At 42.4% G+C, this 16,415-nt stretch overlaps 1 protein-coding gene across 1 annotated transcript; it reads left to right on the top strand.

Moving 5' to 3' along the window:
• The first annotated feature begins 2,663 nt into the window (after positions 1-2,663).
• Positions 2,664-3,852, top strand: LOC139549461 (low choriolytic enzyme-like). Its single transcript, XM_071360002.1, has one exon. The coding sequence runs from the start codon at positions 2,762-2,764 to the stop codon at positions 3,542-3,544; it is 783 nt and encodes a 260-aa protein (XP_071216103.1). The 5' UTR covers positions 2,664-2,761; the 3' UTR covers positions 3,545-3,852.
• Positions 3,853-16,415: the final 12,563 nt, after the last annotated feature.

The following is a 16,415-nucleotide window of genomic DNA, read 5'->3' as shown; positions in this document are numbered from 1 at the left end:
TTAGCAACTGAAATTTTTTGGTACAATGATGGACTAGTCCTTCATCAACAAGAGGACAAGGTACATGCATGGCAACACATCCACTGTGTGTCAGATGATAATCACTCCCATGTCCTTGCATGCTGCATTATGATAACATGTTGCTCATTAGAAGAGCCTAGTGTGTGGCTGGGGCACAGCTGTACCAGCTTGGCCATATGTAGGGCTCCTCATGTCCTGTTTTCCCCCTGGCTAGTTGACGTGGGTACGTGTGGTGTGGGTGGCAGTGGGCTCTGGTGCAGCCAGATGAGCTCTACGTGACAGCTGAATACAAGCCGGTCAATCGTCCTGGGTTTACCTGTCAGCCTGTGTTTCCCTCCATCGTCTAAAGCACTGCTGGCAGCTCTTCTGTCCGCCTCCTCTACTCTCCTTCTGTCACTCTCCCTCTACTCTCCCCCTCTTTTCCCTCCTCTCTTCCCCTTCTCACTCTCCTCTTCCTCCTCTCTCCCCCTCCTCTCTCTTTTCTCTCACCCTCCTCTCTCCCCCTCCTCTCTCACTTTCTCCCTCCCCACCCTCCTCTCTCCCCCTCTTTTCCCTCCTCTCTTCCCCTTCTCACTCTCCTCTTCCTCCTCTCTCCCTCCTCTCACCCTCCTCTCTCTCCTCACTCACTCTCTCCCTCCTCTCTCCCCCTCCTCTCTCTTTTCTCTCACCCTCCTCTCTCCCCCTCCTCTCTCTTTTCTCTCACGTTCCTATCTCCCCCTCCTCTCTCACTCTCTCCCTCCTCTCTCCCCCTCCTCTCTCTCCTCGCTCACCCTCCTCTCTCCCCCTCCTCTCTCTTTTCTCTCACCCTCCTCTCTCCCCCTCCTCTCCCTCCTCCCTCCCCACCCTCCTCTCTCCCCCTCCTCTCCCTCCTCTCTCCCCAGCTTCTCTTTCTCCTCTCCAGCACAGGGCTCTGAGCACCAATATCCTCCACATCCTCTCCTCGCTCCCTCTCCTCTCTCCCCCTCCTCTCCCTCCTCTCTCCCCAGCTTCTCTTTCTCCTCTCCAGCACAGGGCTCTGAGCACCAATATCCTCCACATCCTCTCCTCTCTCTCCCTGCATGTCCTTTGTCTCTCCTCTTCATCCCTACCCTCTCCCCTCTCGATGAGGATGCTCTACTCCAACACAGGGCTGGATGTGACATTTCATAGGATTTTTAAATCCCTGTACACAGTCAGATGCCTGGCTCTACCCGTTTTCCTGTCTCTAACAACTCCCCCTTCCCAACCTGCTGGGCTTGTCCTGTGCTTCTGTTCATGAATCATGAGTAATCAACACAGTGGTTAACATCATTTGTGCATAATGAACAAGAATAGTTCATCTATATTTCATAAGAAGTTCTCTATTGAAAATGTCTACTTTACTAGCGAAAATAATTGGCATAAAAAAGGAGGCTTAAACAACTATTGTTTGTTTAATAGATTTTGACACAAAATGACTACTCAAGCACATTATGTCCTAACTGTTTCATTTTGTTTTCATTTCATTTTCTTACCTGACCCCGTGTCACAATAATTTGTCAGCCTTTTCCAGCCTACTTTGATTCATTACTGTTGTGCAGAGGTGTTATGTCAACAAACAGCGTACGGTCCTGTCATTTATCATCACAATTCACTATGTGCACCGAAGTTCAAATAACAGCATGGGAATTATTAATGATTCTAACATAACATAATTAATCAGTCACAACATTTCATTAGTAACCAAGTAATACAACTAGAGCTCTCTCCCTCATACTCTCTCACAATCTGTTTCTATACATACACTCACTCAAGCACACCAGTGTTTATACACACAGCGTCTTCTAATCTGGGTATGATAAGTGACAGGTGGTAAATAGAGTGCTAATATGCTAGGAATCTCACTAAATGCGTAGCATTAGGAAAGCCAACATATAGCCTGCACCACAGCATCATTGAAGGTTAAGTCCTTTTGTAGAGGGAGTTTTGGGATACTAAAGTGCATGAGCTACCCAAATTAATATTATTATATACTCACCTAATTGAGCTCTACTGGTTGTTTTAAAACAACACAACTAAGTGAGATCCATCTCGTTAAGCTTGTCACACCCAATGTAAACCAAACCTGTGCTCCAAAGGAATGGACTAGATATAGTTTGACCCTAACCACTGATCTGGGGTCAAATACTTTCTGATCCCCTTTATGGTTGATGTTATTATCAGACGATGAGGTAATCTGTTCCCCCTTATGGTTAATGTTATTATCAGACGATGAGGTAATCTGATCCCCCTTATGGTTAATGATATTATCGGACGATGAGGTAATCTGATCCCCCTTATGGTTAATGTTATTATCGGACGATGAGGTAATCTGATCCCCTTTGTGGTTAATGTTATTATCAGACGATGAGGTAATCTGATCCCCTTTGTGGTTAATGTTATTATCAGACGATGAGGTAATCTGATCCAGGATATGTGGTTGGACTGGAGACAACTTCTACCTTAAAAAATAGAAGTTTAATGTAATTTGACCCACACGGATTAACCCATTGTTAAAACAGTGGGTTAGTTTGTGGAGTACTCCCTCTGGTTGTTTTTCCAAGACAGTGAGCATCATCCACAACCCTTAATCCTACACAGTCACACCTATGGGACAGTTGTATAAAAACTCAGCTCTGACAGAACACTGGCATCAAGCTTTGGTGAAGGAGTAATCTAAGGAATCTCTACAGCTAAAGCCAAGGACCCATCCATCCAAAGTATCTCCAAACGTTTATGAAAGATGGACCACAGACCTTCTCTCACCCTGCTGCTGCTGCTTCTGGGCCTATCACAGGCCAGTGGAAATGAGATCCATGATGAGCTGGACCATGTGTCCATCACTTCAACGATCCTGGAGTCCAACAATGGAACTAATGAGCTTCTGCTGGAAGGAGACATTCTGGCTCCTAGAACCAGGAACGCCATGAAGTGCTTTAGCAGCCAGTACAGCTGTCTGTGGAGGAAGTCGATTGACGGCTTGGTGTACGTGCCGTACATCCTCAGCAATGTCTATTCCAGCTTGGAGGTAGAGACGATTGAGACGGCCATGAAGTACTTCCATGGCAAGACCTGCATCCACTTCATCCCACGTCGGAGACAGACTGCCTACCTGGACATTCAGAGCAGCGGAGGGTGTTTCAGTTCCATGGGGACTGTTGGGGACAGGCAGACATTGTCTCTTGCGCAGTTTGGCTGTGTTCAACATGGTATCATCCAGCATGAGCTGCTTCACTCCCTGGGCTTCCACCACGAGCACAACAGGAGTGACCGTAACCAGTATATCAGGATTAACTGGCAATACATCTATAACTACGCCGTCGAGAACTTCCAGAAGCAGGACACCAACAACCTGAACACTACATACGACTACTCCTCTGTCATGCACTATGATAGAACCGCTTTCACTAACAACTACGGAAAGGAAACCATCACTCCCATCCCAGACCCATCTGTGGCCATCGGACAGAGACTAGGCATGTCTGAAATTGACGTCCTGAGAGTCAACAAGCTCTACCAATGCTAAGAGGAAGAGCCACGTGTGAAAATTAGTTAATAAGTTGAATACTGTATTCTTCCATGTGCTGCCTGCTGTTTAATTGGAAGTTTGTGTGTTTGTGTGTATCATTTAAGTAATCGTGGGTAGTAATAAAGCGTGGTTATGGTTTAAAAAAAGTGCATGAGTTTGATAATTATGAGTAGGATATCTATCAATTTGATTGGGTACTGTAATTATTAACTGCAGATCTTGGTGGTTGGTGTTATTCCGAAGATTTTCAACTGCAGATTGTTCTAACAGTTAGTCCTATTAAAGTAATTCATCTAAAAATATCATCATCCTTTTCTGTCATTACTGAGGTGGGTGATGTGCATCTGGAGAGATGAGCTGATGAGAGAAGAGAGGCTGCAATTCTTCCATGAACATGAACATGAACATGAACTGAACATGAACATGAACATGAACTGAACATGAACATAAACATGAACTGAAAATAAACATGAACTGAACATGAACATGAGCATTAACTGAATATGAACATGAACATGAGCATGAACATGAAAATTAACTGAACATGGACATGAACATTAACTGAACATTAACTGAACATTAACATTAACTGACCATGACAATGAACTGAACATGAACATTAACTGAGCATGAACTGAACATGAATATTAACTGAAGATGAACTGAACATTAACATGAACATTAACATTAACTGAACATGAACATGAACATTAACATTAACATTAACTGAACATGACCATGAACTGAACATTAACTGAACATGAACATGAACATTAACTGAACATGAACATGAACCTAACATTAACATTAACTGAACATGAACATGAACATTAACTGAACATGAACATGAACCTAACATTAACATTAACTAAACATGAACATGAACATTAACTGAACATGAACATTAACATGAACATGAATTGAACATGAACATGAACATTAACATGAATTGAACATGAACATTAACTCACCATAAACATGAACATGAACATTAACTGAACATGAACATGAACATGAATTGAACATGAACATGAACATTAACTGACCATGAACATGAACATGAACTGAACATGAACATGAACCTTAACTGAACAAGAACTGAACATGAACATGAACATGAACTGAACATGAACATTACCTGAACATGAACATGAGCATGAACATGAGCATGACCATTAACTGACCATGAAGATGAACTGAACATTACCATTAATATTAACTGAACATGAACATGAAATGAACATGAACATGAACATGAACTGAACATGAACATGAACATGAACATGAACTGAACATGAACATGAACTGAACATTAACTGAACATGAACATGAACTGAACATGAACATGAACTGAACATGAACATGAACTGAACATGAACTGAACATGAACATTAACTGAACATGAATATGAATATAAACTGAACATGAACATGAACATTAACTGAACATGAACATGAACATGGACTAAATTAATAGGAGTACAATATGGGCAGGACTTGGACTGAAACGGGTACCGGTACCGTTTATATTTAGGTGCAGGATGAGCTTATATTCTATAGGAGGTGCAGGAACTCCTCAATACTTTTGAGCTTATATTCTATAGGAGGTTCAGGAACACGGGCAGTAGAACATGTTTAGTGCCGGTATTCAGTTCCGATGAGCTCCTGCCCAAGTCAAGCACTGAATATGGGAGACTTTACAGGCTTCATTATGTTTACAGTTGTGTGGGTAACCAACACCTACACCGCATGGCCACTGGCTGTCAATGACGTTGATCAAATTAGTTTAGAGGAAAAGAATAACAGGCTTTTGTTCATTTGATTAAATAGCATATTACTGAAATATTATATTGGAAAGGTAGGAAACAGGGAGACACAGTAGTTGGAAAATGATATTTCAAAGCCCTGTCCTCTGTGTTATTTCTCCATACTGGACCTAACGTGAAGTCCTCCTGTTGTGATGACATTCCTATAGCAGTAATCCATTACCTCTGTGTTATTTCTCCATACTGGACCTAACGTGAAGTCCTCCTGTTGTGATGACATTCCTATAGCAGTAATCCATTACCTCTGTGTTATTTCTCCATACTGGACCTAACGTGAAGTCCTCCTGTTGTGATGACATTCCTATAGCAGTAATCCATTACCTCTGTGTTATTTCTCCATACTGGACCTAACGTGAAGTCGTCCTGTTGTGATGACATTCCTATAGCAGTAATCCATTACCTCTGTGTTATTTCTCCATACTGGACCTAACGTGAAGTCCTCCTGTTGTGATGACATTCCTATAGCAGTAATCCATTACCTCTGTGTTATTTCTCCATACTGGACCTAACGTGAAGTCTTCCTGTTGTGATGACATTCCTATAGCAGTAATCCATTACCTCTGTGTTATTTCTCCATACTGGACCTAACGTGAAGTCCTCCTGTTGTGATGACATTCCTATAGCAGTAATCCATTACCTCTGTGTTATTTCTCCATACTGGACCTAACGTGAAGTCCTCCTGTTGTGATGACATTCCTATAGCAGTAATCCATTACCTCTGTGTTATTTCTCCATACTGGACCTGACGTGAAGTCTTCCTGTTGTGATGACATTCCTATAGCAGTAATCCATTACCTCTGTGTCTAACTGAATTTCCAGGAGATGCAGCATGAAATAAAGCGTCATACAACATGTCCAATAATGAAATGTTACATCAGCCGACATAGAGAGTCAGGCCACGTCTCTGCTCCAGTGATCAGTGATCTATCGGTGATGATGAACAATTTATTAACCAGTTTTACTCTAACCACATACCAGCAAGGGATAGGACACGGAGTGACTAACCTGTCATCAGAGATTCATTTCTGAAGAAGAAGAATAATTTTTTCCCCCTCTGAAAATGAAGCATGCCCTTTCAAGACCAATAGAATTTGAGATTCTGTGAGTCCTTCCCAAGACTGAAGCACTGGAAAAGGTGGGGGAAAAAACTATCCCTCTGCAGGTTTTACAAAACAAACAGTTACGTTTTGTTTTATCCATGGAGCTGATTTTCTTGTCGATCAAACCGATATTTATTTATTTACTGCGTTTAGATGTTTGTATTGTTATGTGTTAATCTTTCTGGAGCAGCTGTATGGCAGGGATTAGGCGACAATGGAGACTGCTGTACCATTGGTGATTGGACAGCGGATCGTTTTTAAGTAAACAACACATTCCACCAAGGGATAGGGAATAGCCATGGACTGGGGCTACCAGAAGATTATCACTGTCCAGCAGAAACAAACAGACATCATGTGACGCCTAAATTCAAAGACTGAATTAATCAATGACTACTTTGACACAGCCAAACTAGAGCCAGAAGTATTTAAACATGCTAGCACGGCTTTATGTGTTTTGTGTGAATTCATGTGGCCTCCTCAGAGTTAACATAGGGGTGCCTACAGAAGACCTGAGCTGAGCCCTAACAGCCTCAGTCAGAGCCCTGAGCCCCCTCAGTGAATGGCTGCCATCTACCTGTTAGCGAGCTCTTTGAGCAGCATACCAATGACATCATCGGTGTGCATCATGTGATTTTAACCAGTTTTGTGGAGGCATTGACTACTAATTGTCTACTAATTGGTTGATGATCTCATTGGAAACACTTATCCCTCTATCTATTTTACTACAGAACCATGGAAACGTGCCATTTTCACATATGTTGATGCTGGGCAGGTGCTGGAGATGATGAATATTAAGGTGAAAGATTGTGAAACTTCCTTTTAAGATGCATCTCGTGGTATTTTTCTCATGTTTTTCTTTTTATGGTAGCTATAACATGTACGTTGTAATAGCATTTTTGTATCTCAGTGCTAAAATTAGGCTTGACGTTGTTCTTTTTTTTTGCAATTCCTTTGTAGATCAGTTGGTAGAGCATGGTACTTGCAATGTCAGGGTTGTGGGTTCGATTCCCGTGGGGGACTGTTATGAAAATGGATGCTCTGGATAAGAGCATCTGCTAAATGACAAAAATTTTGTACAATACTACAGTATATTTCCACTTCATATGGAATTATATTTTTCTATAAACAATTTATGTTTGCTGTATTCCTCTCATATTTTGTTTCACAGACTCTGTTTTCGAAGCCCAGCATAATTTTTTTCACCTGTACTCTCATCCTCTAAAACACCATTAGGCTATTAGGCTATGCAACAAAATCAAGCCTTGTTTTTGGCATTCCTCACAGCACCACAGCCATTTAGAATCGTCCTGTGCCTGTTACCAAGTCATCAATCCAGCACCTTGGTTGAAATGTTAAATGTCTATTGGACTGACAAATCAAGTTGTTGGGAGAAAGGTAAACATGCATGGATTTCATTTCATTGTGAATGAAGCCGGTGTCTCTGTGTTGATGCTGTGACCTTTCAGGTCTTAGACGCATGTCAAGGTGTTCAGAGAGAGACATGGTTGACGGTGACATGTGATCTGCTTGAGACACCAGGAGCATGCTGAAGGTTCAGGGGCTGTTGGAGGAGGTGCCCTGGTCCTTTTGGGATTGTGACCAAAGGGAAGAGAGTCTGGCTTTCCAATTCTCTCTCCCCACCTTGTTTGTTTGCTTTTGTTGTAGGCCAAACAAACAGGCAAATATGAAATGCTAATTCATGTGTATGAAATATTAATATCACCTTTATGCAGAACTTCAAGGGAGCAGTAAGCAAAGCATTCCTCCTTCTTATTCATTATTCACAGTACAAATGACTTGAAAAGGAATCAGTCCTTTGTCAACAGGCCTTTGAGAGGAATATGTATCATTCATCTTCCAACAGCTTCCACAAACTAACCAGATTAAGTGAAAAACTCTGCCCACAACTTGGGAGACACCTCGACACGGCTCCAACAGTGAACTTTTATCCCACTCATTGGAGGGTATCCAAATTGTAAATGGAAATGCTTTTGCAGAGTTGGTGAGAGGGTTAGCGACGGTGCTTGTTCTGATTAACGAGACAAGCAGACATGATTAACATGCCTCTGATTGCACTGTCTGTCTTCAAAATGGACAGGACCTCGCTGCTCACCCCTCCACCATCCCAGTCCAAATGACCGGCAACGGAGATATGCCTGTCAATCTCCAGCACTTACTCATCCTAACAGCCTCCATAGTCTGCAGTAAATCAGCCCTGGCTCAGGAGGAGATGAGACCCCACGGGACGGAGGCCCAGGAGGTGATGAGACCCCACGGGACGGAAGCTCACTCGGGCTGGCCCGCACCTCGCCTGGCCTTGCCCACCCATACAGCTCTCCATCAGCCTGAGCATCACTACACAGGGGGCAGAGAGAGAGGAGGGTCTACAAGGGCTTGGAGAGGAGAGGACGGGAAGGTTGTAGTTTTAGAGGTGGAGCTAGTTTGCATACTGATTGCTGAGACCCACCTTGATATACTTTGCTGTACCTTCAAGCTAATTGGAGAAGACAGATTAGGATTTAACTGTTTGTTTGAGTGTTCAATGAAGAACTGTATTTATCCTACTGTATTTACCCTACTGTACTTATCCCCCCTCCCTTCACCACCCAGTACTGTACAAATACCCCCCTCCTTCACTACCCAGTACAGTACAAATACCCCCCTCCTTCACTACCCAGTACAGTACAAATACCCCTCCTTCACTACCCAGTACAGTACAAATACCCCTCTCCTTCACTACCCAGTACAGTACAAATACCCCCGTCCATCAATACCCAGTACAGTACAAATACCCCCCTCCTTCACTACCCAGTACAGTACAAATACACCCCTCCTTCACTACCCAGTACAGTACAAATAGCCCCCTCCTTCACTACCCAGTACAGTACAAATACCCCCGTCCATCAATACCCAGTACAGTACAAATACCCCCCTCCTTCACTACCCAGTACAGTACAAATACCCCTCTCCTTCACTACCCAGTACAGTACAAATAGCCCCCTCCTTCACTACCCAGTACAGTACAAATACCCCTCTCCTTCACTACCCAGTACAGTACAAATACCCCCTCCTTCACCACCCAGTAAAAATACCCCCCTCCTTCACTACCCAGTACAGTACAAATACCCCTCTCCTTCACTACCCAGTACAGTACAAATACCCCCCTCCTTCACTACCCAGTACAGTACAAATACCCCTCTCCTTCACTACCCAGTACAGAACAAATACCCCCGTCCATCAATACCCAGTACAGTACAAATACCCCCCTCCTTCACTACCCAGTACAGTACAAATACCCCTCTCCTTCACCACCCAGTACAAATACCCCCCTCCCCCACTACCCAGTACAGTACAAATACCCCCCTCCTTCACAACCCAGTACAAATACCCCCCTCCTTCACTACCCAGTACAGTACAAATACCCCCCTCCTTCACTACCCAGTACAATACAATAACCCCCTCCTTCACTACCCAGTACAGTACAAATACCCCCCTCCTTCACTACCCAGTACAGTACAAATACCCCCCTCCTTCACCACCCAGTACAAATACCCCCCTCATTCACTACCCAGTACAGTACAAATACCCCACTCCTTCACTACCCAGTACAGTACAAATACCCCCTCCTTCACCACCCAGTACAAATACCCCACTCCTTCACCACCCAGTACAGTACAAATACCCCCTCCTTCACTACCCAGTACAGTACAAATACCCCCCTCCTTCACCACCCAGTACAAATACCCCCCTCCTTCACCACCCACCACTATACAAATACCCCCCTCCTTCACCACCCAGTACAGTACAAATACCCCCCTCCTTCACCACCCAGTACAGTGCAAATACCCCCCTCCTTCACTACCCAGTACAAATACCCCCCTCCTTCACTACCCAGTACAGTACAAATACCCCCCTCCTTCACCACCCAGTACAAATACCCCCCTCCTTCATTACCCAGTACAGTACAAATACCCCTCTCCTTCACTACCCAGTACAGTACAAATACCCCCCTCCTTCACTACCCAGTACAGTACAAATACCCCTCTCCTTCACTACCCAGTACAGTACAAATACCACCCTCCTTCACTACCCAGTACAGTACAAATACCCCCCTCCTTCACCACCCAGTACAAATACCCCCCTCCTTCACTACCCAGTACAGTACAAATACCCCTCCTCTTCACTACCCAGTACAGTACAAATACCCCCCTCCTTCACTACCCAGTACAGTACAAATACCCCCGTCCATCAATACCCAGTACAGTACAAATACCCCCCTCCTTCACTACCCAGTACAGTACAAATACCCCCCTCCTTCACTACCCAGTACAGTACAAATACCCCTCTCCTTCACCGCCCAGTACAAATACCCCCCTCCTTCACTACCCAGTACAGTACAAATACCCCTCTCCTTCACTACCCAGTACAGTACAAATACCCCCCTCCTTCACTACCCAGTACAAATACCCCCCTCCATCAATACCCAGTACAGTACAAATAGCCCCCTCCTTCACTACCCAGTACAGTACAAATACCCCTCTCCTTCACCACCCAGTACAAATAGCCCCCTCCTTCACTACCCAGTACAGTACAAATACCCCCATCCTTCACTACCCAGTACAGTACAAATACCCCCCTCCTTCACTACCCAGTACAGTACAAATACCCCCCTCCTTCACTACCCAGTACAGTACAAATACCCCCCTCCTTCACTACCCAGTACAGTACAAATACTCCCCTCCTTCACTACCCAGTACAGTACAAATACCCCCCTCCTTCACTACCCAGTACAATACAATAACCCCCTCCTTCACTACCCAGTACAGTACAAATACCCCCCTCCTTCACTACCCAGTATAGTACAAATACCCCCCCCCTTCACTACCCAGTACAGTACAAATACCCCTCTCCTTCACCACCCAGTACAAATACCCCCTCCTTCACTACCCAGTACAGTACAAATACCCCCCTCCTTCACCACCCAGTACAGCACAAATACCCCTCCCTTCACCATCCAGTACAGTACAAATACCCCTCCCTTCACCACCCAGTACAGTACAAATACCCCCTCCCTTCATCACCCAGTACAGTATCTCTAAAAAAATGTATACACATTTGATCTGCACTAAATTCCCCCTTGGAATCAATTATGGCTCGATCGATGGAGTCAATATGCCACTGGTCCTTGGGTTTAGATATGTATTTTATCAACTTTCCTCTCCTTTCAATGGTCATAGCACGGGAACTTAATGCATTAATGTGTCGTAGGAGACAGGCCATCTGCAGATACTTATTAACCAGTGGAGAAACGTTAGAAGCAGTGTAGTGTTCTGTGCCATTCACCTGGGGATGGACACACGGTAGAGAACATCCTCTCCTTGGCCCTGCCTACCGGAACAGGGTCAAAAACCATTAGTTATTTCCAACACATTCATTTTCAGCCCTGCACCACCTTAGTAGTGTGATAAATACTCCCTGAGGCCTGCTTTATAATGCCTGGTGGTTTTCTCATAAACACAAGTTTTGTTATCGTCTCTCTGCAATCCAAATCTCCCTGCTTGATTGTTAGTACTTTATCAGAATATATACTGTATGTTCCCTGGACTTCTGCAAATTAATTAATTTAGCTTTGCCATATTTATTTTTATGAGAAAAAAATATCTATTTCTGGGGTGCTGAGTACTTTATTAAAAGTAGAAAAGAAAACTTGGTCTTAAATCAAGCAAACTCCTAAATTCCTCCCGACTTTCAGCAACCTTCAGGTCGGACTCATAAAAGCTGGCTAACTGTCACCCCTGTCAGCGCCGGCTGAGAGGTGGAGGACACATGTCATCCTGGTGAAATTGAAAATGGCTTCTGAGGCCCCCTTTCTGAGAGCCTGCCACTCTCTCTCATCCCTAGGCAGATTTAATGCCCCCACACTACTCCTGTGAGCAGTAGCCCCACCACACTACATCACGGAGTGTATTATTTTCTGTGTGTGCGTGTTATATGTTGGAAGAGACCCAGGATGCGGAGTGGAACTTTCCAATCCGAGTAAAGCATGTGTTTCATAGTGCAGTCCGAGATGGGCAGTATTTCTGTTTCATGTACAGTATTTGAAATACGTATTTTAATTTCTTCTGAGTATTTGTATTTTGTATTACAATGGGCTGAACTACACTCCAATGTATTGTGTAACAAGATACTTTCAAAAGTTGTCATTTGTATTTTCAAAATTCAAAATACTTATTGTGTGTTTATGGCAGTTCACAATTTTATGGGCCACTTTCACCCTATATCGGTTTCAAAAGTCTGATGGCACAATGGTGTGAACCAACAGGACCCTGAACAGCTTCTACCCCCAAGCCATAAGACTGCTGAATAGTTAGTAGTTGACTATTTTTCACTTTTGACTCATCACATATGCTGCTGCTACTCTTTATTATCTATCCTGTTGCCTAGTCACTTCACCCTTACTTATATGTACATATCTACCTAATTACCTTGTACCCCTGCACATTGACTCTGGTACCCCTTGTGTATAGCCAAGTTATTGTTACTCATTGTGTATTTATTCCTTGTGTTATTATTTTTATATTATTATTGTCCTCTCTCTGCATTGTTGGGAGTGGCCCCTAAGTATTTCACTGTTAGTCTACACCTGTTGTTTACGAAGCATGTGACAAGCATTGATGCCCATCTCTGAGTGCTGTCACTTGTGATGATTATTAGCATTACATTCTATCTATCCTAATGTAACTGATTATTAGCATTACATTCTATCTATCCTAATGTAACTGATTATTAGCATTACATTCTATCTATCCTAATGTAACTGATTATTAGCATTACATTCTATCTATCCTAATGTAACTGATCATTAATGTACAGTCTGACATAGTCATATATTACATTCAAATAAGGATTTTATTCCATGTGTTCTTCCCTCCATCTGTCCCCCACAGAGTTAGGTCCAATGCCTAGAGGAAATGTTCCTGTGTTAGGGACTTCGTACACTATTCATTGGTATTTATCAGTGAGACTCTTGCTATATTTCTCCTCCAGGAGCACAGTGTAGGAAACAGACGTCCACTCAGTATGCCCCCAGAATGTGAAAAGGAATATGTAGGTGGAACACAGCAAAGGACTACACACGTTCTCATGCATAATTATAGAGTCACAGAGACGTTTTCAAGTACATTTCACTCCCCTACATGAAAAGTGCTCCTATTTTCTGGAAGAGAGCGAAAGAGAAATTTCATTACGGAAACTGACATCAGTCTGAGTGCACTTCCTTTCATGCTGTTATTCACGGGCAGCTCCATATTTTTTACTGGTTAGAAGGGAGTAAATTACATATTGACTGGCTTATTATGTTCATTCGATTTGCAGTGATCAAAAGTGCTATTGAAGTGTCAGGCTGGGCTGGTGGCCGTGGTGGTGACTGACTGTATAGATGCCAGGCAGAAGAGAGGAGAGACAACAGCACAAGGACTGGGAATTGCCAGGGACCTCAAGAGATTATCAAGAAACTTAGGCACGATACGATATGTATTGCGATTCTCACGATACGATATGTTTTGCGATTCTCACGATTCTATATGTATTGCAATTCGTTACTGCGATTTTATTACGATTTGATGTTCCAAACATATTGCTCACTATATGTCTGCTGCAGAGAGACAAGAGAGAGACAAGAGAGGGACAAGAGAGGGACAAGAGAGAGACAAGAGAGAGACAAGAGAGAGACAAGAGAGAGACAAGAGAGAGACAAGAGAGAGACAAGAGAGAGACAAGAGAGAGACAAGAGAGAGACAAGAGAGAGTATGAGAAAACATTTGTTTTGATCACTCATGGCAATAAAAGTGCTGAAAACATGCTGGTTCACTGTATGAAAAGAAGATGGAGAACAAGCTACAGGATAAAAAAAGAGAGTTTTGGCGCAGGTACAGCTGTCTGGTGATAGCTGACGCTACCTAGCAAATAAATAAATACTAAGGAGTTCAAAAGCATATACACTGAGTGCACAAAACATTATGTACACCTGCTCTTTCCATGACATAGACTGACCAGGTGAATCCAGGTGAAAGTGATGATCCCTTATTGATGTCACCTGTTAAATCCACTTCAATCAGTGTAGATGGACTGGAGGAGACTGATTAAAGAAGGATTTTTAAGCGAGGTGTTCTTAATGTTTTGTACACTCAGTGTACTATCATCCAAAATAATATTCCGATATGTAACTCTATCTATTTCTTGTAACTTGTTTTTGGTCACAGGTCCAGGAATGGCTGAAGAATTGCAACATTTACCTGGAGCTAACTCATTGTTAATCAATCAATAATATAATAATACTATTAGCAACATTTTTTATCTTTAATTTACAATCTGTAGAAGCTATGAGAATAGAAAGGTTCAGTACTTTTGTGAAACATCACAGCACAGTTGAAAAATATATGGCAAATAGAAATCCAATATGGATGGTGTTAAGAGATGGGAGATGGAAGGGGTTGAATGGAGCTGAAGGGTGGGACTAACAACAACAAGAAACCTTATGTAAAATATACTGTGTCTGTAAAATGTATATAGGTTCAGAAATTATGTGAAACAGCACAGCACAGTTGAAAAATATATGGCAAATAAAAATCTAACTTGATGGACATCAGAAATAGATGGGAGAGGTTAAGGGTAAAGGAAGGACAGGACTAAAAACAAACAAAGGATAACTATTGTAAAATACATTGTGTCTGTAAAATGTATATAGTATGTAGAAACTGGAATTAGAAGCCTAGGTGTTGTTGTTCATTAGTTTACTCCAATTAGGGGAGGGCTGGGTTCGTGGAAAATAATAAAGGAAAATATATTTTAAAAAGATATGTATATATAACAAATATGGAATAATTAATTAACCAAAAAAGTGTTAAACAAATCAAAATATATTTGAGATTCTTCAGTAGGCACCCATTGCCTTCTCTCAACCAACTCCATGAGGAATGCTTTTCCAACAGTCTTGAAGGAGTTCCCACATATGCTGAGCACTTGTTGTCTGCTTGTTCCTCACTCTGCGGTCCAACTCATCCCAAACCATCTCAATTGGGTTGAGGTCGGGTGATTGCGGAGGCCAGGTCATCTGATGCAGCACTCTGGGTCTTCCTTTCCTGTGGTGGTCCTCATGAGAGCCAGTTTCATCATAGCACTTGATGGTTTTTGCGACTGCACTTGAAGAAACTTTCAAAATTCTTGAAATTGTCCGGATTGACTGACCTTCATGTCTTATAGTAATGATGGACTGTTGTTTCTCTTTTCTTATTTGAGCTGTTCTTGCCATAATATGGACTTGGTCTTTTACCAAATAGGGCTATCCTCTGTATACCACTCCTACCTTGTCACAACACAACTGATTGGCTCAAATGCATTAAGTAGGAAAGACATTTCACAAATGAACTTTTAACAAGGCACACCTGTTAATAGAAATGCATTCCAGGTGACTACCTCATGAAGCTGGTTGAGAGAATGCCAAGAGTGTGCAAAGCTGTCATCAAGGCAAAGGGTGGCTCTGAAGAATCTCAAATATAAAATACATTTTGATTTGTTTTACACTTTTTTGCTTACTACATGATTCTATATGTGTTATTTCATAGTTTTGATGTCTTCACTATTATTCTACAATGTAGAAAATAGTAAAAAAAATTATAATAATAACTAGAATGAGTAGGTGTGTCCAAACTTTTGACTGGTACTGTATATATATTTTTTAGAGTTATGGGGGTGGAAATGATGCAGACAATTACATTGATGGATGCTACGATCTGCAATATTAAAGCTGATCCATCCCCTAAATAAAAAAATAAATACAAAATATATATAGGTAAAAATGAAAATAATAATAATAAAAAACTCTATTTGTTTCTTCCACCATCACTAAGCACCACCAAATGAACCTGAGGGGGCTATTCTCTGC

This window comes from Salvelinus alpinus, chromosome 22 (genome assembly GCF_045679555.1).
Source record: "Salvelinus alpinus chromosome 22, SLU_Salpinus.1, whole genome shotgun sequence".
NCBI lineage: Eukaryota > Metazoa > Chordata > Actinopteri > Salmoniformes > Salmonidae > Salvelinus > Salvelinus alpinus.
This window is presented reverse-complemented; position numbering and strand designations above follow the sequence as displayed.

Coding starts and splice junctions, on each gene's coding strand:
- LOC139549461 (XM_071360002.1), top strand. CDS start 2,762: ATGGACCACAGACCTTCTCTCACCCTGCTGCTGCTGCTTCTGGGCCTA.